The following is a 27,167-nucleotide window of genomic DNA, read 5'->3' on the forward strand; positions in this document are numbered from 1 at the left end:
AGAACAAGTAATTATAATAAAACGTCGACGACAAACGACCGAAGGTGTGCTCCGGAGAAAGTTTTCACAGGACGCCCATTTAATTAAGACAATTCTCAATAAAATGTTTGGTGTTTCCATGGAAGTATACTTCTCTGTTATTTATGTATTAAACCTTTGAAACAATCTTTTTTTGTATTTTTTGGATTGCAGTAAATTAATGCAGGATAATTTCTGTCGGTTACAAAGTAAATGTTTTATATTCCCCAGTCGACATCGCCTTGTATCAGGACAAGAAACATGCAAAGATTATCACCTACCTGTACTACTGATTATAGAACTGCAATAATAATATTATATAAGATTTGATAGTTCCAGGAAACATACCACTAACATAAACTACATGTTAACCGTTAACAGCCCCTTCATCTGAATCACATTACAATGTTGATTTAAATCTCATGTTGTCTACTGTTTTCAGTGCAATGTTAATTTGTTTAAGGGAAACCCCGGGAGCATGAGAGTTTTTTTTTCTCTTTTAATTTGCATCATTAAAGTCATTTATAGTTGAATTTTCATTGAAATAAAATCTGATTTAGCTAGGCCCGTATCAAGCCACGTGTTACAGCTGCCATGCAATGTCGCATACAGCTTATAAATAGCATGCAGAGTAAGCAGGAGGAATATTCATTATCTGAATCCTAAATTATCATATTTAAGAATTAATATGAATGCAAATACAGCGTATAATATTTGCAGGCCGTACTTAAATTAGCGAGTCCACTTTATATGTCGCGATATACGCCACTCATCACTTTATTTATCTACGACTAGCTAGGTCTTCGGGGAACCGCATCAGTGGCTTGATATACCTACCTGGAGTAAATGAACTCACCTGAACGAATATACCTAAGCGTACCTGAGAAATCGGCACAGGTAATATAAGGGTATCAGAGGAGACAGAAGATACCTGTGCCTGTATTCAAGCTTTTGTGAGATTTTGTTTTACCTGGTTAACGTGTTTACAAGGGCATTACCTGTAAACTACAGTAACAGAAAGTGGACCTTGCATTCGTCAACACGTGGAGTCTACTATTGTGCAATATATCCGTGTTTGGTTTACCACAGAAAGTCATAAAAACTTTACTTAAAAAAATTGTCACCCATGTACACATCAGCTACGTCATATCAATAAGAAGTGGACGTGGTAAACCAAGGCAGGATTTATACTATATCCAAAATCACTCGTGATCAAATCCATCAGAATTCAGTTCCATCGAGGACAACGAAGACATTTATGATAAGGTTATAAATATATTCTTGTGAGATACTCCACTAACGAATTATACGATTGGACTGACGGATTCTGAGAAAGCATTTTTGGAGGAGGTGTATTTGATGGAGTAAGGGACATCCTGGATAAGGTTACGTAATACTTTCAGACTCAATTCACCGTGAGGTGGATTGAACTTCACTGTCCAACTGGCGGCGACTTTAGCAGAGACGATGATTTACACGCTCACCCAGCAGCCTATCAATCCGGGGCTGACACAGCCCCTGGCCCCGGTATTCAGTCAAGGGATCACACAGCCCCTATCGCAGGGCGTTACACAACATATTACAACGCAACTTTCACAACAGCCCGTCAGTCCCGGGCTCAGCCCGGGAGTCAGTCCCTCCGGTCTCAGCCCCGTTGTGACACCCCCGGGTCTTAGCCCAGGTCTAAATGGTACTAATGGACAGTTGGTCAGTGCCGGTAGCCCGGGGGTCAGTCCAATAACCCCTGTGGCACCAATGTCATTACAACCCGGGATAATGCATCTTATAAACTATGGGGACAAAGACCTTGGACTTCTACTTTCTCAAAGGTAAACTTTTTAAAATTCTTCAAAAGAATCTAAAAAATTATTAGAAATGTTTATTTATGTTATAAGTTCATGCTCAAATTTAATGTTTGAAAAAATAACGACATTTGCAAGCGAGTATTTCTGACTTGCATGAGCAGGTTCTAAAACTCACTATCCATATATCAGCTGATGTTCTTTGGTGATTAGACCAAATATGACAAGATTATTCCCTTGTTTGAGATTCGAGAACCGAAATCTCAACAGAATTTCTCATAATTATCTCGCGATGACGGATTTGTTAAACCAATATTGACATTGCAATGACAGGTTGAAAGATGACAATGCTTATCTCATTCTACACCCAGGTAAACATTTCTTCAACACAGGACCCATAATGAGATGATCAAATATTTAAACTCGATCAGCAGACGATGTACCGTTATGGCAAACAGCTAGTCAAGCTAATATTGACACTACTGGTTTTCGGGTTTTGAATTAACTTAATTTGGTTTAAACAATAATTCAGTGTGTATCAGACGTTCAATCTAAATAAAAAAAGGAAAGTTTATTGCAAAACGCATGACAATAACGTTTTTTAAACTGCTAATCCTTTATAACACGTATCCGCATTAAGTGGCTTTTAAATCTTTTGAACTTGTCTATTACGTTATTCACGTTGGTACAAATGTACGCATTAACATGAGAAAGGACGACACACGAATACGCGTCAACTGACACAATCAACAAGTGTGAAAACTGTATGAAAAGATAGACATGTATACAATTTAATTTCTGGAGGACTGATGTTGCTCGGTGCTCCCTCCATGCCCGCTTGCCGTGTAAGGGTATCATGTTTAGGGTGTCCATGTTATCACCAGGATAAGTAGCCTCCCCTACTTGAGGGGTATTGACACAGGGTAGGCACACACAGATAACGGGGCTGATATATGACAAGGCCCTAATTCGTCTGCACTCGTACAATATCTTTATTGCTCCCGTATGTCATCGTTACGCTTACCTTTAGTAACATTTGAGTACCTAGGAACTACCTGTGTATTTTCTTTACAAGTACATAGCAAAACGTAATTTTTCAACTTACTTCCTCATTTATGGACATGAAATACGGATTAGCTCCACTTAACCACGCAAAGGGCGATAACTCCGTATTGAAAAACAAATACAATGTAGTCTCCAGTCGACTTCTGAAATTACATGGAGCTATAAGTTTATGCAGTTCTATTTACCAAATCAAAGGATTTTGATATAACTTATTTGGTGTCTACTGCAATGCCTTCACCTGTTTTATCTTTATAGTGTTTGGTTTTAAATACTGGCCAACAATAACTTCAAATTACCAAATTTATTAAGATAAATATGTTTTTTAAGATTCTGCATAATAAAGGTTAACTATAGGTGCTGAAACAGACAGGGCACTCCACTCTGAAATCATGTGTTGATATTCACACAAACAATGGTTTAAGATAGGGTGCACTTCTGAAACAAACGTTTTCTTCGTTATTCTCTTCTTTTTGTCTATTACACAGAAGGGATATAATGCATATATATGAAGGCAATACAAATATTCTAGACTTTATAGAAATTATTTTCATGAGGAAAACCGATGTATATTGTACCTATGTACATCTCAAAAACAAATCATTCGTCAATTAGCTTCGATTGATGCCATGGTACGTTACAAAATGTGGACGATATTATTACATGTTATTTAAAATTACGTTAAAACCAAAGTTAACTAATTTTTCCTATTTTAAATGTACCTAGTGAAAAAAATCACTTTGAAACTATCCATCCGTGCATTACCAGATATTTATGATAATTGTAACAAATATTAACAGAATATCTGGTCTAAGGTTTTAATTTAAGAAAGAGGTAATGAATTAAAATGTATTTTAATCAGGCGAGTTAATTTAAACATATCAATTAATGTTAAAAGCAGACATAGCACATAGTTATATAAATCACATTAATAACACATGCATGTGTAAACTTGTAAGACATTTAGGTTACTTTACCAAAATAAAATATGCATATCGTTTTGTCCTGTACACGTGGCAAACACATCACGACTGATAAAACTCACCCAAACTAACCCCTACATCAATGTCCAACAGGCCTTGACGAAAACTTAATTAATCTAACACTGTTATTTCGCTGTCAAGAGTATTCCACTTAAGGGTTATTATACACATCTACGACCCTGACAAGGTAGCACTATACGCTATAAAGCCTATATACAGCTATACTAGAACAGGTCAGGTGTAACACTTTAACACAAAACTATAAATGAACTTTTTTTTTACTCAAGACTTTCCATTCATATCCCAAGTACGTGAAGATTTGTGGGTTTTTTTTGTTTTTTTTTTTTTTAAGTTTAGTTTATTTAAGTTCACCTTTAAGTATAGTAGGATGAAAATAATTAAAAAAAAACGGCTAAAAGAAATATAGGACCGAAATTCATTGTTTCAAAATTCGCTGTCTAAGCAAGTTCCGGGGTTACGCCATGCTACTGTCTGGCTGTCAAAAACATGCATTCCGACACTTGGCAAGACGATGAAAACGACGAAACAAAAATACATTACAAGTCGGAGGACACCGTAGTCGTCATTTTGACATGCTGCATAACATTAATTCAGAAACGTAAATTTATGATATTTCCCTGTCGGTTCGTCCTTAATGAATCTACAGGCAGATTATAAAGTATGTGTCATTTTCTAATTATTAACGCGGCGCATAATACGTATGCTGTAACGTCAACTGCATGTCTTCGCTGGGCCTGACATACAGTGATACATATCTACATGTGGATGGAAAATAGCCATGTATCGCTATAAAAAAACAACTTACTTTCACTGACGCCTACGGCAAGTCAGCAATTGATTTTAATATCTTTTAAAATAAAGATTTATCTTATATTAATTATACATTAACATATATTGGTATGATATAAAAGAAATAAATCGTTATTGTTAAAGTAACGTGAAGTTCAATGATTAAGTTTGAAGTCAGACTAAGGTCATTGTACCAAACTAATGCTTTATCTATCACTTGCAAAGTCATTCAAGGTGAAAACAGCATCGCTTGTCCTTTGACCTCTGCCAGTAACGTACTTTGTCCTTCGTTAAAAAGCCTAGGTGTCGCCTTACGTTTGAAATTCAGTAGTCGAGCCGTTTGTCGACCTCAAGTCGTCCCCTGTGTGCTGTACCTAAGCAACACTTACAAATTCATATTTACATGACTGTGTGTAAGACGAGGCATCGCCGTCGTATACTGTCGACATGATGGTGCTGTTTCTACGTAGTAGTCCTTGATTCTAACGAATAGTTCATGACAAAACTGTTTATATCTGTCATTAGCAATGAGAGAATGATACACATGAATTGTTATTATTGAATTACAATTGATATTCCTGTGAAACTTAAACATTTGAAAATCGTTTGTAATGTATATAATTGAGTAAACGTTTGATTAATTAGGTTTAACGCACAGACCCTGCAGCACGAACGTTAGAATTGTTCCTTCTGCCCCTATTGCTCCTCGTACATGTAAAAGGCGACTAAATTGAGGATCTTATCTTTTCTCGTTTTCCTAACTGACTTTATCACTCCTAATGCCTCCCTTGGCACCGCCTCACTTTTGGCCTTGGGTTGAGCGTTCGCCCCTGTGAGGAAGACTCTGGGTCCTGTCCCCTGGCCGAGACACACCAAAGTCTATAAAAGTGGTAGTTTCTGCCCCTGCTTAGTGCTCAGCCTACAGGGAGTGGGACGACTGGTTCGCCCGTTGTCAGTATAATGCGACCGGGTGGGGTGTGTTGCATGGTGTCTTCGGCGGCAGGCTTCAGTGATATAGCATTATAAAAAGGGCAACAGTTCCACTATACAAGAAGACACAACACGAACATACCGCAGTCCCCAAAAACACGCAATTCGCACAACATACACGCAACACTCCGCATACATGGGAGGCCGTCCTTACATGACCATAGCTGTTAATAGGACGTTAATGAATCAAACAAACAAACAAGTTTAACGCACTTTTAACATCCAGGGTCATTTAAGGACGACATCCCTTGTGTACCACGTGTTCCGACGTGGGGATATATATATGTCTTGGAAGGCTTATGCAAACTTTGATGGACACATAAACATCATTTTGGTGCCTTAATAATTTTAAAAATTATATACTAGTCGCATAAAAATATGTATCAATGAACTTATTTTGAATTGTACCAGATGACTGATTGGGATTGATCCAGGAGTAAAAGCTGTTTCAGGAACCATCATTGATAATTTTGGGAAGGATAAAATATCTCGGCTGTCCTAGCTTGTATATTTCTTTCTTACATGACAATATATGTTTCTTTATAACATGACAACGTATCGTCAAAAACTTATGTAAATGAAACGTCAGCACGTCACTCAAAAAGGTGAAAAATAATTATTTAGGTGATGCAATGACTAACTGCAGTAGTATGACCTCGCATGCTAAGTGAACACATTGACAATCAGTCTGATTTCTTATCTCTGATCTATGAATTTAATGCTCAGTAAGGAAGTGCACTGTCTGATAAAAACGTATTTCAATTAATTAGAGATGTAGATATGCACGTGACTTATGATTCACTGACAGCCGTAATATTTAAGGAAAACCAGCTATAAATAGACCTATTTCAAGGTCAGGATATAGGACATTCAAGGAGAGAAAAAAGGATAACTTATCCATTATTTTTATTTAATTTTGGTTGTCGGAGGAAACTACTGTTTGGTAAGGGAGAGGTGCACAATGTCTGACACTTTCTCTCCTAGATTTACATAACAAATACAAAATCAGTGTTGCTCTATCTTAATTTGACACATGATATGACTGTTACAATTTAATTAAGTTTATTTAAATTACTGGTGCAATTAAATTCATGTTCTTCCAAAATGAGGCAAGAGATAAAAGATTCCTAATTATCAGATTTAACATGGCCATAGTTTCGAGATTATACAAAACTGAGAAATACAATAATTTAATCTCTTTCATTCAAGGTGATGTTTAGTTGACGTAGACTTTCATTAGAAAATAAATTGATAAGTCTTCGTAAACGAGGGAGACAACGCTTTATAAGATGTATATCGTCCTGACCATATCGAAGACAGTTGCAATATATAGTATACATATAGGTTAAATAAAGAGGAATTATCTTATCCTAGCTAAATATACACCTTTAATTGATAATCTTAATCCATACAAAATGTAATTGTCCTTTACCTGAAAATACTAATCTCTCTACTATTTCATTTAATACTTAGACAATAGGATTGTTATACCTTGAATTATATTGCAACTTCAGGTATTGATTCAGATTCCAAAGGATAAATGCTTAGTCTTATGGAACAAGATACTTATATTTTTGGGTAAAGTATGTTTAGGAGTCTTTTAATAACGGTATTTTGCATATATATTTTTAATTCTGCCCTCTGACATCAGGATTTTGACTTTGTTTTAGATGACAAAGTCAAGGATTTTTCTTAAAAGATACATTTGCAACCAATTATAAATGCTTACTTGAACTGAAATATATATCTTGTTTACTTTTATCAATTTATAACCTATTATAAAACGTTCACAGCCTGCTGTTAACCTATTTCTTTATATTTTTGTAATTACTATCGATATTAAAATCTTTATAGTTGACGTATTCTCATCCTATTGAAAGCCACGAACCAAATTGCTCCCTCAATCTTGATATTTGTGAAGGCATTAGTCAAATTTAAGTGTATTTCGAAACCGACGTCTAATCATAAAGTGAGATCATCATGATGTTTAAATAATCCTGATTGTCAACAAAAAGCAATGTTTAAAAATAGCTGTCACTACCCGGAATAGTGTACTTTACCATCACGACTCGCACACCCGAGTAGTTGCTAGGTATTTCTGAATATGTACCCAGTTTACATATGTACACACATCTAGCTAGTTATACGGCTTAGTCTAAACATAAATCTTCTCCGCTTAGTTTTATGTCCCTCTCTTTTATGGTAAGATACATAAACTTATATAATATTGAATAACAGCTTCTTCCAAACTATTTAAAGTTGTGTATATAATGCTTTGTTGTTTGTTAAACCATCATTCACGAAATAAACCATTTAAAAAAGATGATGTTTCATGACCAAAAAAACTTAAGTCCAACACAATTATTAATGAGACAGTGTATAACAATTAGTGAACCAAACATTGAATTTATGTTTGACTCAATGGTGCGTGCCTCATTCATTTATACACCATACACATATTTCAATACATAAATGTAGGTTTCTGTCATACTGAATTAATAAATCTAGGAAACCGAACCTTGAACCACAAGACGTGTTGATGTTACCACCATTGTCTATTTGATATTCTGAATACACTTTAAGTTAAGTTCATTCATCGGAGATAATCATTCATATCTTATGCCTTGTTTTTGAAATCTGATAAACCGTTATTTACACATTATCAGCGAACACGTTGAAGTCATGTGATACATATCTAAAGCATAGAACAGACAAGATAAAATAGAATACATATGATAAAAAAATAGCAACAGGATTGTAAAGTCATCGAATGCCTCATTCTTTGTGATTCTGATAGGCATTTCCAACAGACAGAAATCTGTATCATCTTACGTGTGACCTTGTTTTGTATCGGCATGTTTTTCAATTATTGCAATAGACTTCTATTTTCTATGGAAAATTGTAGGTTTACTGAATTTCCAGTAAAATCGTGAGAGATCACTTCTTCAAATAGAATCGCATTTACCTTTAATTAGTTAAATGTTCGTCCTCGTCACGAAGACGCTTGATTACGTAACCAGGGAAACATGCTGAATTGCAGTAAAACGGTAGTTTCTGCCTAGTGATTGACACAAAGGGATACTGATAACAGGATTTATTTATCTGCTTATTGTTTTCCTTCAATAGGGTGTTTTCATTGGGCTAGCACTGTAACACAAACACAACACCAATAAGCAGCTCCTGAATACACAGGCATAGCTAGAATGGCGACCATAAATTACAATACTTTACAATTTTATATCATAAATATTATATTAATATTATTGATATAATAATCACTTCATGCAACCAATTTAAGGGCATATTTGAGTTCGATTAAATAATGTGGCGTGACATATTTCTTCGTAAACCGGAACCGTTTTCTTAGTGAAACGCACAGCTGATCAAGTGAAAGCGAAAATATAGTACCTGCTATGGTTACTTAAAGAAGTGATATCCCTCCACGCGCTATTTTGTGTTCGTGTTCCTGAACTTAACTGCGACAGAACAAATTCATCGTCGTCGATTTTCCCAAGAAGACCTTTTGTAGAGTGAATCTGATCTCTTGTCATTTATAACATAAATATTCTTCATACATTTATAAATATGCTAGCTATTCTCTAACACTGATGATATCTCCTACTAACTCCTATACTCACAAAGGATGATATCGCTTCATCAACGACCTGCTTTGATAATGAATTCACAAAAGTTTGCAAAAAACATAAATACCAAACGGCTCTCATTACATGCACGACATCTAGGAGGCCAACATTAGGGAACTTATGAATTTGCGAAACTTCAGTAAAATTAAATTTATTGTATTTAGAAACGAAGATGATTTGAATTTATTTAAAGATATTTTTTCCAATGTAATATACAAATAATGCATCCTCATGAGTCAATAGTCAGCGTTATTCTCATATATGATTACGTACAATTACTTGAATTCCCTTTAGTTAATCGGAGATAAAACTCAGATCACATAGTGATTGATACAGCTCAGAACGTCAAAGGTCAAAACTACTATCGATAACTAAAATAGTTCTTGGTTTTCATATTGTTATATTAACAGTTACCGTCAAAAAAACAGGATAGCATTTCCATTATGTAATATGCTGTGTGCGGCTTTATAAATGTCATTTTTATTATATCAAACAATAAACAAAAATGCATCAGTTTTACATTTATTTTGAATCACATAATAATGAGATATGAATAAATATAAAATTATCTTTCATGCACATCTTTACTCTCTCTGCCATTTTTCCATGTGTGTGTGGTTAATATCTCCTGGCTTCAATATGTCTCAAACAGGGAGACTAATAAACACCCATCAAGAACGAATACTCTATTCAGATGAAAACATCACGTATACCAGTTAGTAAATAAAAACCAAGGAGGAAATGTATGTTAGTCGTTTCCTCCTAGCATGCAATTGAGGCACCGTATACAACTATTATACTTAGTATATCACCAGAGCAGGTCACCACCGATAAAGTATGTTTCGTCAATATAACAATACAAACATAAATACAATTATCATTATATAATACTCAGGTGAAAAAACCAAAAACATTATCCCGTTTCAAGGTCGGATTCCAAAAGACTAAATTACGTGAGAAGAAAGATTAATCGCACGGGGTTTAATTTCTTAACCATATATATATTAGAATTTTTAATACAACTAATGAAGCTGAAAATAAACCTTAAGTATGCATACAACTAATGAAGCTGAAAATAAAACTTAAGTATGCAAAGAAGGTATTCCATCCCTGTTCTACATGTGGGAATGTATACAGGGACAGGTTGTGTCTACAGATTAATGTGACACAAATTGATATAGCCTATCTAAAGGAACAATACCCGTGACGTATTCAGTCTGTACAGACGTTTGAAGTGTCTATCGACTTACCATAGGTTATGGTTACTGGTCACCCGTCTAATGATACATTTAACATTTCATATCTACCTTGAAATGTAATATCTACCTCGCACTGTTTAGTACCGCCTCCTAGAGACACTAGCTACAAAAAGAAGTGTTATAAACACTAGTTAAGTGATTACACGTAGAGCTATGGATTTGACGGTCTCATGCTCAATTATAATTTTAATACAGTTATCCTTTCTGACCAGGCGTAGTAAAATAATGCCTAATTTGTTAACACCGGTATTCACATATGTATATATGTCGCCGAGATAAGCCCATAAACAACTTTGTGATTTGTTATTATAGATAATCACGTTGTGACTACTTTGAAATATGATTATTATTATAGTTCAAAAAAGGTTCTTAAAATGTACTTGATTTTTAATAAAAACATTCAACGGTAGTTACTATGGTTTTTGTTTCTTACACAAATTCAATTCCTCAGAAAAAAATACATACATATACGTACGTCGAACAGACAAGAAACTTTGAACGCAAAGCCTGAGTAATATATGCTGAAACTAATTGGATATTGTTCAATAGAGGCTGCAGGGATGTCTCTTGTAACCCTGCTTATTTTCTAATTTCAATTCGTGTCACGAGTTTGCATCTCCAGTGACTAACTAAATATTAACATGTTAACTGACAATTTCCCTTCGGTTTTATTGACTTATTGTAAGCAGACATCCACTTGTGGGGCGTGATTGTTCTCACAGGAGCTGCGAGGTTCGAAAGGGGTTTCTGGGTCAGCAGAAGTGTCCCTTAACCCAGGAAGCAATCATGACGGTCCTGATGAGAATAAAAACATGGATTTTAGAGTCAGTTTAGGTGTTCCGGGGGACAATATTGAAACAATAAAAATGGTTGAACAGGACTTGATCAATATATTTAACTTACTATGCTATTGATCTACTAAAAATTGTGTTTATGAAATTAAGCAACACGACAAAATAACAAACTGGAAAGCCCCACAATTGCAGTGGAAAGTTTGGCTCTTGCTGAAAATTATCGGCTTAGCTTTCGATCGGTACTCTTAATCAAAGTATCATATGCATCATATGTGACATAACCATCAAAAAGCAAATACCCATACGAATACAAAATAAACATTTCAGGGTTTGATATGTTGCAAGAAATCGCCTCTTGAAGATGCAAAGTTTGTTTATAATACAAACTATACCTGAAGATAGTTATAACATCTTTAGCCTTAGGGTGTATTGACATTTCATGGTTAACTGTGTATCTCCGGGTAGAACATTATTTAGATGCGCTTCAACACCTCCCAATCGAACCAGATAAAGAGACCAAAACTCAGGGTTTTTATGGCCATTACCACCAACGAAATGGACTCCTGTACATGTCGATAGTCTGTTGTACACTAGAAATTCCTTAATGCATATCAAACGTCCATCACACCAATTTACAGCCGACCTAGGGGTGTTTAGTCAGGTTTAATGTATGTGAGTTTTAGATACATGTTAACTTTACTTCGTGACGGAGTCATGATCGTATACTACGGTTCAATGCCGACCTGCCTTACTATAGTTAAACAGTATGTCTTCTGAGCATATTAACCTTGGCAATAATTCAATAGAATTTCACTTACGGTATTTAACGCTCTTGAATGGAGTCATAAACGCTTTTCGTCGTAACTTAGTATATTGCAGGTATCTTATATCTATATTTCCAGGCATATTATATATCTTAGTTATTTTGGAAGTAACAATATTCTCATCACACTTGAAATAACATATAAATATCGATGACTGATTCCGATATTCGATTATTCAAAATATGTGTCGACTCTATTTGCAATACGCAAGGATTTTCTTTAATCTTTACCTGGTATAGGTAAACTATTCATTGATTTCTTTTGTCAGATTTTCTTTTTACTATAATAAAAGTTCATAATAACTAAAAAAATTAGTTTAGAATTAAAAAGAAAGCGACATAAAAAGATTGTTTTCAGTGCAGCAAACCCTATGATTCTTATCGATGTATCCATTCATGTCGTTAACATTTGATTACAATGTGGCAGACGTTGAAGTAAAAAGTATTATATAAGGTTTACTCCAGTTAATCATCTATGACATGTCGGTATTTCGTATCTGTTCACAAAGTAACAAATCTGATTCCGAAATAAGCATAATTTAAGAATGCATTCATGATTACAAAAAGATTACGCGCGTCCAGCTCGAGTGATGAAGCAGTTGAGTAGATTTAGAGAGATTCAAATGAGTGTTTTCCGATCCTTATATCCGTTCTATAGAAGCTTTATGTTTCGTATGCCTGTGATTTATACATCTATTGTCGTACACAGCTGGGATGCTCTAAATCTGCATAAATATGTGAATATCAGATGTTATTTAATTTGAAAATTATAAATCTGACGTAAGAAAAACCCCAATCAAAAGTTAAAACAACTATGATATTTGACAATCATGTATAATGTTACTGTAGTATTCGGTTGTAGTTACTGAAACCTAAGTATGATCTAAGCGCGCTTGGCTTCTTCCAAAAGACTTAAAAGAATGATGTAACGCATAACAATATAATTGTACAAATATTTGCATGTATTTCTCTTTTATATGTGGATTTCGGGCTCGTCACACCTTATCGTATATCATCAACACAATGCACTGATCCCTATTTCAAAGTCAACTACGGTTGAAAAAAATAACCTTACTATAAGCAAGTAAATGACAACCTGATCCGGAGAGAACTGCGGCACAAGAAGTTTAACACGTAACATATTAAAACAATTGCAGGACCCTTATGACAAGGAAATTGTGACCTAAATATAGAGATATACTGGTATATGAGTACTTTTTCACCTCTAAAGTACGGATCAAACCGAACTTTGCGACTGTTCTGTTTAGGTGATTTAATCAACTGGACTATTCGGAAGTCTCTTGGTTTTGTCCCCTGATATAGCACTGACTAGGCAACAGTTCCACTATATAAGAATACACAACATGAATATATCGCAGTCTCCCAAAACACGCACCTCGTACAACATACATGCAACACATCGCATACACGGGAGGCCGTCCTTACATGACCATAGCTGTTTATAGGACGTTAATTAATAAAACAAACAAAATCAACTCGGCGACATGACGAATTAAATGCTTGAATTAGTGATAAATAAATACTGATTCGTCGTCATATAGTAACCATCCACTCAGAGCTTTGGAAGCTTCTGTTGTCGTCATGTTTTGGCGTCATTTACACCGTGAGTAATTAAAAGCCCTCGAGTGTCATTATTAATGTGATTACACACGTTGTCGTCAGCACAATTAGCCATACCCGTCATTTTCTTGTGAATTTATCTATTGTAGATGTATCTACATTGTATTTGCGAATATCGCCATTGACTGTCGAGCATCCCAGCATCAATTTAGCAAAAAACAAACGACATATGTACAACCCTTTACCAAAGTGCTGTAAACAGGTATACTGTAGCACATAACACGCCGTATACAAAGTGGAAAGATAGAAACCGATAGAATGATATTTCTGATCAAATTGTACCTACTGTATATTTTTATAATGTATGGTATTGCTGGACCGATATTACTGTAGTAGCTAGGCGTATTATATAGTAGCACAATGAAAATCAATTATAAGCATTTTTTTCAAAATGAGTCATAGGAACTCATTAAAAATAAATATGAAATGATTTTCATCACACGACTTTCAAGACCTATACTTAGAGGAATTTCAACGTCACAGTCAAAGGCTTTCCTTATGTCACTTCATGGTTACCATAACAACCTACGAATCCCACATTAAACAGTGGTTTTACCACATAGGTAACATCCGTCTACGAAATAGCATATAGAACGTTTAGTCTGGAGCAAAAATGAACAAGTTAAAATAAGACCTCTTTAAACGACAGAGGATATTTTAATTTACCTGGCTGTCACTCCATCATAAACGCCATTCGGAAGGAAAGTAACATATTTTCACTTGAAAAATCGATACTAATCGTTATGAAATCAACATTGTGACACTCCCTGCGTTGGCCAGCATAATTATCCTAGATGAAGCAGATGTTTGGTATCACAAATACATATAAATTTGTGTTTTATTACTTGATATTTATGTGTGTAACAGGTTATAAATGCTGCTCTTGATATTTCGATGGGGAAAACTCTTCATCAAACACAATAGAGCGGAGTGTTATGTTAATCATATACAGTTTTACATTCTACTTAGAAGGCATTGAATTGTCTTTCGTATAAAGTGTAGCTAGATAGAATAGTTTATGGCAGAGACTTAGAGTGTATTAACAGAATGTCTTACACAACAAATCCTAAAATGTATTGTGGTATTTATAACATTGCATGGCGCCAGTGTTTTCGTTACATGTAGATCAATTTTAATCAAACTAAATTAGATTTTTGGTATTACGACGATATTAGATGATATTATTCGCTTTTTAATAATTAATTAGGCAAATATTTAACGTTATCAATTTATTTACAACGGAGATGGATCTCACTACGTTATATGTGTTTGATAACCCTTATAACGAACCTAATCCAATGCCTTTACGTTAGTAAATTTCTAAAGTGGTCAGGTTATGTCAATGTCCAGGACAGACCATTTAAGTTTGATCTGATATTGATATAAGGCCGAGATCATTCCTATGGATATTTCCGCATTATGATATATGACACCTAAATAGTTCAGCCCGATTATTTTGTATGATATATGCTTCACTTCAATTTGACTGTAGATGCGACTTACGAAAATTAAATTTGAATGTATGTATAACAAGCCATTTATAATAGTTACAGAATTTGCGCTGTTAATTGTGTGCTTTTTAATGGTGAAGAACTGTTTTGTATCGTACAGTACCACATAATAGGCCCTCTGTCCTATTACATGTTCCATAACACAAGATGATGTATCAGGAAAATATAGCCGCAAGTAAATATATGCAAGTAGATTAATTTTATTTTTAATAATTTCTTTGCTCGCTTATCAGTTTTATGATAATAAACTAATTAGAGATGCAGTGTCAGAGTGGCAAATGTGATGAGTTTTGATGGTATCTCCTGCACAAAAGATAAATCAGGCACAATCGTTAATTTATGATAAGTTTGTGATTAACCCATTTGAACGTTAAAAATCCACAAAATACCGTAAGGCAGTGAAAATAAAAATCATGCAAAGGGCAAATTATAAAATAAAAATCTTATCATAACAAGCAGTTAATATTTATGTAGTTATTAAAACTGACCAATAACAAATGATGCTTTTTCCTGTTGATTTTTTATATTATGTTCAATCTTAAGAAATAAATACATGTGATTATTTAGAAGTAAAACAAACGTATTTTATTTTTTCCAGGATGGAGTTGGTATGGCATGGGGAATTCGATCGTCTTTTTAGTCAATATTTCCCTCACATGTGGTACCTTGTGCCCACCTTCAACCCGCCCAATGATAGATGGAGGACATTCAAAGACAGTGCCAAAGTTCGATTTTCGTGTCAGGTAAGATTAGAAGACAAAGGCTTTTAATGATTAATAATTGAAGAAACTGGTTTTACGAAACTACCCATGTAAACAACGGAACATCAAAATAAGATAATAAATGTACATGTATTTCAAAGCCTTTCACAAAGATACATAGAACTCGGTCATACCACATATGACTTAACTCTACCGGCATTAGTGATTTTCTTTGATGGACGTCATCTAATACATGTTTAAAATAAGGGTTACGGATGACAACCTGACAGACGAAGATGACAATACTAAGAGAGATCAATCACAATTCTGGTAAAAGTGACATGTTTTCTATGCTAGGTCAGCTTAACTATGTTGATTGTTGATCTTTCTATTTATTGACGGGAAATATGATATAGTTTAGTTAGAAGTCAATTAAATGTATGTTGGCAAAATGGCAATGAACCTAAAAATGGACATCGTTAGGGCTGTTAAGCGTACTAACAAATCGAACAAAAGACGAAGCGAACAAAACCGAACGACCTGTTTATGGGACTTAATGCTAAAGGAAAAAAATAATTAATCGTCCTAGAAAATGACCTAAGCTCAGAGGTACAGGATTAACTAGGCCAATGTTAGATAAGGCTTGCACAATGACCTTGAAAATATACAAAACAAGTTTTTCATCGTTAAGATTACACGAAGATAATGCATTTAGATAGTCGTTACTGAAGAACGACTTTTCTGAATGAATGGACCGAATAAAATGAGTGATATTACTTAAGTATATCGTGATTTTATGATATTTTCAGGCAGTTGTTAACCAAAATATCTATCCATGCTTGATTTGTTAATTTATCACTGTGTCCTACTCATAAAGGTATTTACATAACCTACTGTTTATAACTTTCGAAAGACTTTAGGAAAGATATTCAGACAACATACGAAAAGTTAAAAAAAATTAAACTTAATGTCGCTTGTTCATAAAAATTGTACAAATAAATGAACAGTGTGCCGCAAACTACTTTCCGAAGGTCGCCGATTTTTTTTCTCCAGAGTTCTAGCTTCCTGCCACTAACTGTATATACATTCAACATGATAAGAATGCGTAGTTTTATGTAAACATAATCTCAATGTAGATTTATACCGGTCATATACACTTATACGAAAAATAATTTCAAGAAATCACACAACAGTTAAGAATTTATATAACATTATGAAAAACAGGTTATTGATGTTTCATATGTCTTTAGTTTCTAGTTTTGAAATTTTGTTGATAAAAAAGTTTATTTCTTTATACAAAGTTAATCAATCCATTAATACATAGAGTAAGGTTGGTTTTTTTCATTTTATTGAATCTCTATTTCTTTAATGCAATCAACAAGTACCCTAAATTATATCCTCCCCTTCTCGCTGTCATCTTTACTGCTACAATACGGAATTCAACAAAATATTCATGAATTTCCAATGTTGATTACCTCCCCCTGTCAGACACACACTTGACAGAATTTTAAAACTTCTTTATATACTTTACATCTACATGTATTGCCCAACCCACACATTAAACATTTGAAACTAATGCGCCTGATACCCAATCAGCAGGCTCCGAAACATTCACCTCTCTATGAAATCTTGTACGCAAAAGGGGATTTCCAGGAATCTATTTTTGGTTTGATTCTGCGGTCCCTATAACAAACTCAGCCTCTCTGTTCTTACTTTCTCTCTTTCTCTCCTGCCATGTCTAATTGGTAATTACAATTACTTTGACACTACCTCTCATTGATATTTATATAATTTCGTTTTTTAGAAAATTAGAATAAAAAAAATGTCCGAAAATGTTCCATGTCGCAGTCAAAACTAAGCTGATCGTAAATTATTTCTGAGTGCTAAAGAAAAAAGATAAATAAGTACTTCATCCATTTCTTGTGTTATAGTATGACAATAAACACGGATTACACGTTACGCCTATCAAGCATAAGTACTGGCCTTGACCTGTGACCCCACAGAAGATAAAGATAGGATCGCATGACGTAGCTTCTGTTTTGTTCCCATGGTAACGTGAAACGGGTACATCATATAGTCAAATCACGCACGCTCACACTATTGTGCCAAGCAGTACATGATAAATCTGTGATATTTTAACACCTAGCGAATGAAATGTCTGCTATTTCGAAACAACGTTTACTTCAACTGTGTATTCATAAATGTATAATACAACTAATTAAATGTTGATTTCCATATCACCATATCACCCTGTATCTGGACGGGGTTTTACGATCTAGTAACAACAGCCGGTGTATAAAATGTGATGTTGTAAATTACAAGGCGACACTGATTCACACAGCAATAACTGAATTGGGAACAGAATACAGAGACACCGATTGTTTCAGGTGAAAGTCATTATATATACTTGTTAGGTTTTTCAAGAGCTGTCCTCCATGGAATTTGGCACCAAAGGGGAATAAATTTGGGAGGAAAGGTATTGGTTATGTCCCCTGGCTGTGACACACAATAGTCTATATAAATTTAGCACTCGTTATAACGGGAGCAGAACAACTGGTTGACTTGTTGTCAACATAATTTTGACTTGCTGCTTGATTATATACTGTAGCCACTCTCTTGCCTCCCGAGGTTCAAGGTCACAGAGTCAAATGGGCAAAAATATTAACGTGTGCTAACTAGAACAAAACCATCATTGGATGTCGATTTGTGAGTAATTGCACAAAAAGACAGGTCTAAGTTTTACCTCAAAGATGAGATTGTGTTGGACACACCGCTATGTATTGTTTGTTGTCATTAAAGAGTGGTGATTTTTGTTATCTTCAGTAATGAGCACGAGTCGCCATTGTTATCGTGAAGCGTACAAAACCCTTAAATCTTCGGAATTCTATAATCACTAATTTTGGTCGGTGATTCTGTTGACTGTCTGCACATTCTGTTGACTGTCTGCACTGTTTCTACTTAGAAATGGTATTAAACGTTGAAAATAATACTTATTGTAAAAGATACATTCTAAAATTAGCAAAGTCAGCAATGGGGTCAGACATTACTTACACGACATGCATGAGTGCATATTAAATCGGTAGTCTTTTGTATCGTGTTTCTTCTAGAAGTGGGGACCATTGGTACCGGGCTGTTTTTTACATAGCTAGTCAACCTTGAACATCTTATTCGTGATAAAGGTTAGCAATGTGTTTTAGTGTGAAATAGGCCATAAACGTGTTTTCTAATTACATTTAAAAATATCAAAACATTCTCAGCGTAAAACTTTAGAATATCCTCTTCAAAAGTTTGATGGAATGACTCGTTAATATATCTTACACTCGTACAAATTGCCAGTACATGTATTCTAATGATACACCACTTGCTCATTATTAAACCTGTCCGTTCCCTTCATGTCATGATGACATTTGAACAGTTCAGTTACATTTTTTCGTGAGAATCCGCTACCTTTCACACAATTAGCAAGCAAAAATATTTCAAAACTACTATGGAATTAAAACTAGTGATACCAATTCCTAATTGAATACCATGCGAAATATCTTTTAATTAATTATATTAGATAATAATAAACTAAGTGCTATAGGATCTGCTATGGCCACTTTTCCTATCTTCTGATTCGTGGACTTCATGTGTTTTTTTGATTATCGCAATCTCCATGGCGTAGGTCGATGGAATTTCTCTCGAAACTCCGACGTTCATAGCTGTTTATGAACGTAATATTACATTATAAGTTAAGTTTAAGTTAAGTTTATTTTCCAGTACAGGATTGAGGTCCTCTACACTGGACTCGTACAATAAATACATACATGATACAGTATATAATGTACATGTAGCATTGCAGGTTATTATACGTTTTAACATAAAGCAGGAACTTGCGGACACATATCTGTTAATTGTAAAGTTTATATATCTCAGACACACCAGGTTACAGCGAACAAATTATACAATTAGTCTAATATATAGCAGGAAATTACAGTACATGTGAATACATGTGTGCTGCCTCTACTTAATCCATTACGTGTGTCAAGTAGCACGTCTGTCTCGCGTAAATTACTCAAATTGCCACCAACTCGTAAAAGACAATGACCTGACTGGGAGTCTGACGATGTCGCGAAACAAGTAGACAAGGTTTCATTCATAATAATTTATAATATCACAGATAAAAAGTCTTTTGTCATAGCGATAAATGTATATAAGCCCTAGTGCCTCCGTCAGGAAATACAAAACATTTTCGTCACAAAAGTATCGCTGGTTTAGGCAGTGTTTAATTCTTATTAAAATGCAATCATATCTGCAATAGGCAAGGTGATAGTTACAGGTAAAATAGTACTTTTAGAAATGGAACAACAGGTTTTGGAAACAAAGCTATCCGTATTTGTATAAAATATGTAGTGTAAACAATATTTAATGAAAATGGTCAATGGGAAATTGTTTAGCATACAAAGTGCGTGTGTCGACTAACCGGCACACGACATGCCTGAACTGTGGCATACTGAGGAATGTTCGGAGGCCTACTCAAGCCTCACCTGGTAGCGCCGTCATGTAACATCTCTCAACCCTTGTTACATCCCACGTGTGTCGGGGACACATGGGTGTTCTGTGTCGACAGCCAGGGCTTGTTTGCGATACGGTGATATGTGGTTTGAGCTCCTATTACATTTTACTGTCCGGTATCTCTAAATACCATCAGAAAATCACCGCATCATTACATCGCCCATTAATGATAAAAAACGTCCCCAAAGTTTATCCATTGCGATCTTTTATACTTTCTTCTAAGCTCATCACAAATTGAATTTTAATTAAATTGCGAAATGTCAAGTATCGATATTTATCTTTAAGCAGATAATTTAAGTTGGCTTCTTTTCGGCCTTAAAATTATTATTGTTAGCATAAGATTAAATACTTTTGTACCATATGATGCCCAGTAGTCCTAATAGTAGTATATCTTGTGTGAGAAACAGCAATTATTTGTTCCGTTATGATTTATATGATATATAAGGAAGAGGATTAGTACCACATGTATAAAAAACTAAATTCGTTTTTTTCATGTTAGTAACTTGACATTTCGAGATATTAACTCGAAATTCGACTTATTTCGAAATTTCGAGTTGTTAAGTCGGAATTTCTAGTACCTAACATGAAAACATTTATTTTTTTATATACATGACCCTAATCCTTTTACGGTTGACTGAATAATGACCCTAATCCTTTTACGGTTGACTGAATAATTTTGATTTTAAAGCATGTTAGCGTTCACAAACCACAACTCGAATATGCCACAGTTTCCCAAAACATGTAAACATTCACACACACAACGCATTGCACAAGGCTACCCTTAAATGAACCCTATCTCTTAATAGGAAATTTAGCCTAATAAACTAAACCAATTCAGATAAAAGTATATACAGGCAGCAATAACATATATGAAATAAAAAGTAAGATAAATACGACATATATCGTATCTGTGCAATGTGCAATGGAGATCGAAGCATTTACTCGGTGTAATGGACATCCATTATGTAGAGGAGTTTTTTCTTGGATTGAAAACAGTCGTAGTGCGTTGCTTTATTACCTAAGTATGAAGGAAACTATCATGCTATCTCAATACTTGAACATCACCGGGTACCCGACAGTAGTTTAGGATAGCCTTCGGTTGTAAAAACACATTTATCAGATGAATCAATATTTTAAAGTTTTTCATTTAAATGTAAACAAATGGTGAAAATAGCAATTTTTTAATTAAACTAGCAAACATTTTAAGATTTCCGTATCATTAATGTTAATTAACCTGAGTTAATTGAATTTTTAATTGAGTTTAGCTAAGAAATGATCGCCACAGGTGCTTGAAACATGTTTTGACTAGCATCTAGAAATAAAGATTTCTGTTGAATGTACATATGCCATACTTTTGGTATATATATTTTAATCGTGCTGAGAGTGATAGAAGAAGTGATGTGATACTGTTGTATTAACAAATGACAACCATTTCGAAAAATACTCGTACGAAAACAACTTTCTACTTGTAGGTAGGACATAATAATTACACCTACTATCCCTATTGAATGATCGAAAAAGACGACTAAGTTTAGTATATTTTCCTTTCCCTTCTTCCTAGTTGAGTTTATTCTTCTTTACGTCTTCCTTGACATCGCCTCACTTTTCGCCTTCTGTTGAGGGCTCGCTCCTCTCATGCAGGCTCTGGATTCTGTCCCATGGCCGAGACACACCAAAGTCTATGAAAGTGGTAGTTTATGTTCCTAAGAACGACTGGTTCGCCCGTTGTCAGTATAATGTTATCGCGTGGAATGTTTTGCTTGGTGTCTTCGGCGGCATATTTCAGTGGCATAGCTTCGACTATAAAACACACGACACAAATATGCCACAGCCTTCCAAAACACGCACCTCACACACTTAAGACACCACATATAGGGGCAGTCGTCCTTAAATGACCCATAGTTGTTCGCTTACCTTAATTAAGATATTATATGTATGACTTTAGTTGTATTCATGGCCTAAATGGGACTGTCTACTCAAGCATTGCTTAGCGTCACTAAATCTTAAACTGTCGATTGCAATTTCGGAGCTAAGGTTGCGTAGTCACCTGGCACGGACTTTCAGTCTACAGTGTTTCACAGAGTCTCAAGCAGTCTCCATCATCATTGATATAATTCATGGAGACTTCTGGGCATAATGTCACACGGTGATATGATAAGGTTCATCGAGACCAACTTTATCTCGATTAATTTTGATAAGTTACAAAAATCATCGCCATGATTTAAAAAATTGCCATTTGCCTTTAACATTTTACTTTTACTTTAAGTAGAAGCGACCAATTCATCCTGACAACAGTCCTATGGAAAATCTTGTTCATACCGACATAACTGTTGCCACAATGAGACATGACGGCGCACGTGAAAATAAGGGTCAACATGGTCATATTTTATACTACTACAGATAGTTGTTCAACCTGCGTTTTTTTCATGCATAAACATGTCAAATTTCAAACATGTGAAATTTACACTTCTAGTAACATATAATAGATGAAAAAAACACCAATAACCTTCCTTAAAATGACGATTAGGCATGTTATATTTATTAGATCAATGTAAGGTATCAAGGAAAGGAAAATACACTATGATAGTCGGTACACTGATGACAAGTGACAAACTCTGAAATATTTGTAAAGCTGGGATATTTAAGACAGAAGGGGCACCTTAGATAGCCTGGATAAGGGGTCGTAAAGCTTGTGTAAACACTTGCTCAGTTCGATGTCCCACAAAAAGCACATGCTGCCCTATCACGTGAGGAAAAACGTGAATGTCAAAGATGACAAGGGCATGCAGGAACAAAGGTATGGAATCGCTGAATGATTAGAAGAAGTGTATACTTACAGCGAGTTCCCTTTGATTCTGATCACAGGAGATTGGTCTACCTCGCCTTAGTTATGCACCTAATATCACTGATTCATTTCATTTACTGCGTACTTGAAATGTCTGTACCGAATGGATATCGAGCGCTTGAAGAGAATGTCACCCATATATTCTCACTTTGAAACGGAAAGTTTGTTTACATGGCGTAATATATATTCACCATTTTAAATAAAGAGATCCATTTAGTTGTCTATGTTGCCGTATGTTGTGCGCTTAAGATAAAATCTGACACTGATATATTGGGACATTGTTTAGAGCAATAATACATATCTTCTCGTAAAAGTATCTTTGTATCATTGATAACATTCAATTCTTATTTCCGATTATGGTCCAATTTAAATGTATCAACAGTCATGAAAGACATTCAAACGAATTGATAACTTTATTTCTTATTTTCGATTATGGTCCAATTTAAATGTATCGACAGTCATGAAGGACACTCAAACGGACTATATTTCATGCCAGAGAATAAGAGGCATGGATGGATTCCAAATTGATAAATATTTCATTTGGCTAAACTTTTAACAACCATAGACTTTAACAATTTGTTTTGTTCCCGTCTTAAAAGGCATGTACACGGATGGAGCTCAATGATTTTTATGTTTTGTTTTATCCTACAGAGTTGCGGACATGGATGGACCTCGATGAAGGGCCGAGTGATATTTTGGTTCCAACTTAACTACGTTACAAACACGGGTTACGTCATGTTTAAGTTGTACGGTCAGCAATGCCAGAGGTGTAAAAATGGAACATATGAACACGCGATGTGGTACCCGGAGGAGGTTGTCAAGGTAACGATAGTCGCGCATGCATTCTTACGAAATCAGGCCCTGATTACTCGAAACAAACCTAAGTCAAAAACTGACATTAGTCATAAAATTTCATATAAGTTACGTAAGGACAAAAAAAATTTAATTTAGGTCTGCACACGTGTTTCGAGAAATCGGGGCTAGTTCATTTGTTTTATAGATGTCGATGCATCTAGACTTTTAATCGTCTTATTACAGTTTGAATGAACAAATGTGTAAACAAGTTAAAACAGTTTGTTTTAAGCTACAAGTTAGTGAAATAAACAGGTGTCGATGATTTATATTTTGTGTTTTTTTATCTTCTAATTGTGTCCCTACATTGTCTGTGTATACTTTTAGGTCCTCGGCAACGTGTATAACCGAGTGGGTCAGATATATTATGGATTTATACGACCACCCCTACGGATAGACCGACGAGCGGGGAAGCCAAGGAACCAACACAATGCGGAGCTGTGCCAGGCCTGTAAAGAGGGTCTGTGTCGGGAGGAATGGTCTTTTTCGTGAGAACAACGCCATCTGTAACGGATACAAGCATATCAAGCGAGGTAACTCTGTTTTACCACCTACTAAAACATAGACCGTGCCTGGAAGCGAGAAGCGAACAGACGATACGGTGACCAATGAAACGATGAAAGCTTTACTGTCGAACATTTGTTGTTAGATGTGATGACATAATATCATTATTTGAAAAAAAACAATGTGCTGTTTTAGTAGCAATTGTGTGCTCAGTGTTTTTTTTTAATTCTAAATTGTATGTTTTGCATGTATATTTTAAAATTCCTTGTATTGTTAAATGTTTAGTTCTGCACAAAATGTGCATAAGAGATTGTTGTTCTCGATTGACATGTTTAGTTTAGAATAATTAAAAGCTTCATAAATTGTGTTCAGCGTACATTACAAGGCAATGGTCATACATGAATCATCATATTGCTTTTTTTCTTATGACTAGATCTGCAGAACATAAATTCAGCATTTTTGCTATTGTTCTACCAAAATGGCATTGTCTCTTAATTTGCGAGCGAAGCTCAATAAGCTGATATACTAAGTTTGCAAAATAGATATAAACATGATGATGATGTATATGGTGCAAACTGTACAGTATGGTCACTAATACTTTTGCCAGCATTTGATTTTAATAAGCATAACTTTGCGTTTTTTATGTAACTGTGCATTTATATTTGTACATAGTATGTTTATGATAAAAATAGCTTTTATTTTCATGTTTAAACTAATACTAACTTTATAATATCATATAAGCCATATTCTGAGATAAATGTGTTTATATATCCGTTAAAATTGCAATATCTTTATCGGAAAAATGATTTTAAATTAAATGCTTTCTTTTCACAATACTAGCCAAATTAAAATGATTTGAAATAATACCACATGCCAAATACGTAGTCTATACAAAATATCTCATTTGACTGCGAGAAAAACATCACATGTTATATACACATGTATTTATAAGTTGTCTCATTATTGAAATTGTATATATATTTGTAATGAACCTATTGTAACGTCAATGCAGGTGTCATTTATTTTACTCATACCTTGACAGAACCAGGTTAATGAACAAGAAAATGGCGATAATTATATATATATATATATTACCTTCCTTTAGTATTGTATGATTGCCACAACACACCTGCACTCCCCAGTGTTAAAACGGTATTATATCTACAGGTTTAAAACAGTATTTTGATTCAAGTCCCATATCTCAGTATCAGTTATTTAATTTATCTTTTTTGTAATTTCTACGTAATACCAAATACGATCAAATAAAGATGAAGACGGCATGAAAATTACTAATTCAAAATGGTTAGGAATTTTTTATCGAATTTTTCAAGAAATCACTTTTTTAATCCTTTTTCTAAAAACATTTTGTGGTAAATAAAAACCACACATAATTTTATAAAGTATAAGATAACAAATGCAATATATACAAATTAAGATTTTTTTCTAAAGTTTTATCAAATTCAAATTATCATATCACGATATTTTTAAGAATATATGTTTCTGCTTGAAATTAAATTGTGCCTTATTTGTACATAAATTTATTATATATCATAATATATTTCCATTATATATGTATATTACTTGTGTGTGCGTTATTTTTATTGTTTTAAATCGCAGTAGAGGTCTTATTGAAAATAAACCTACTGTCAAATTCTGGTTATGTCATATCATAGTGGGTCTTGTATCAAAGCCTTGTTTTCATTGGGATTATCATCCCTAATGTTGTTTTTACGAATTATTTATTTCTAATAATACAAAATGCTTTATTTTCTAAATATTTGTATTTTTGAACGTCAAAAAGGACACGTCAACGAAATAAACTAAGGCACATTTGAAGGTTGTTGGTACCGAGACCCAGTATATAATTGCTCATTAAGTTTGTTCTGTATCATAGACCTGTTTAAATGTCTAGTTGTGATACAAAACTCTGCCTTTTTTCACAAGTATCAAACTATTGTATTAGATTTCACATAGATAGTCAATCAATGTTCAATCAAAATTTCTTGGTATTCATCTATTATAAATTGTGTCTAAAAAATTTTAATATATTAAAAGCAAATGTCTTGAACATTATGAAGAAATGGGTAAAATTGAATTTTTGATTCAGATCAAGCAAATGTAATATTAACTGCAATCACAAAAGGCTGCTTTTAGCCAAAAAAAATTTGATGGGGGACAAACTTCATTTCTATTTTCTCAAAACTTAATTAATGAAAAGTGAATATAGTGCTAACAATTTAAATATGTAAATGCATCACATCTTTATTTACGTGCTAATGTGAAGTTTTAAGCACATATTTGTTTGATTGTATGTTTGCAATATCAATTTTATATTGTCTATTTGAATTGAATAAAATCTTTCAAGCATTTAAAA

General features: G+C 34.3%; 1 protein-coding gene across 1 annotated transcript; it reads left to right on the forward strand.

Moving 5' to 3' along the window:
• Positions 1–870: 870 nt before the first annotated feature.
• Positions 871–27,167, forward strand: LOC138314878 (receptor-transporting protein 3-like). The gene is made up of 4 exons (XM_069255481.1): positions 871–1,847; positions 15,936–16,080; positions 24,089–24,259; positions 24,617–27,167. The coding sequence occupies exons 1-4, from the start codon at positions 1,486–1,488 to the stop codon at positions 24,779–24,781; spliced, it is 843 nt and encodes a 280-aa protein (XP_069111582.1). The 5' UTR covers positions 871–1,485; the 3' UTR covers positions 24,782–27,167.

The sequence above is a fragment of the Argopecten irradians genome, chromosome 1 (genome assembly GCF_041381155.1).
Source record: "Argopecten irradians isolate NY chromosome 1, Ai_NY, whole genome shotgun sequence".
Taxonomy (NCBI): Eukaryota; Metazoa; Mollusca; class Bivalvia; order Pectinida; family Pectinidae; genus Argopecten; species Argopecten irradians.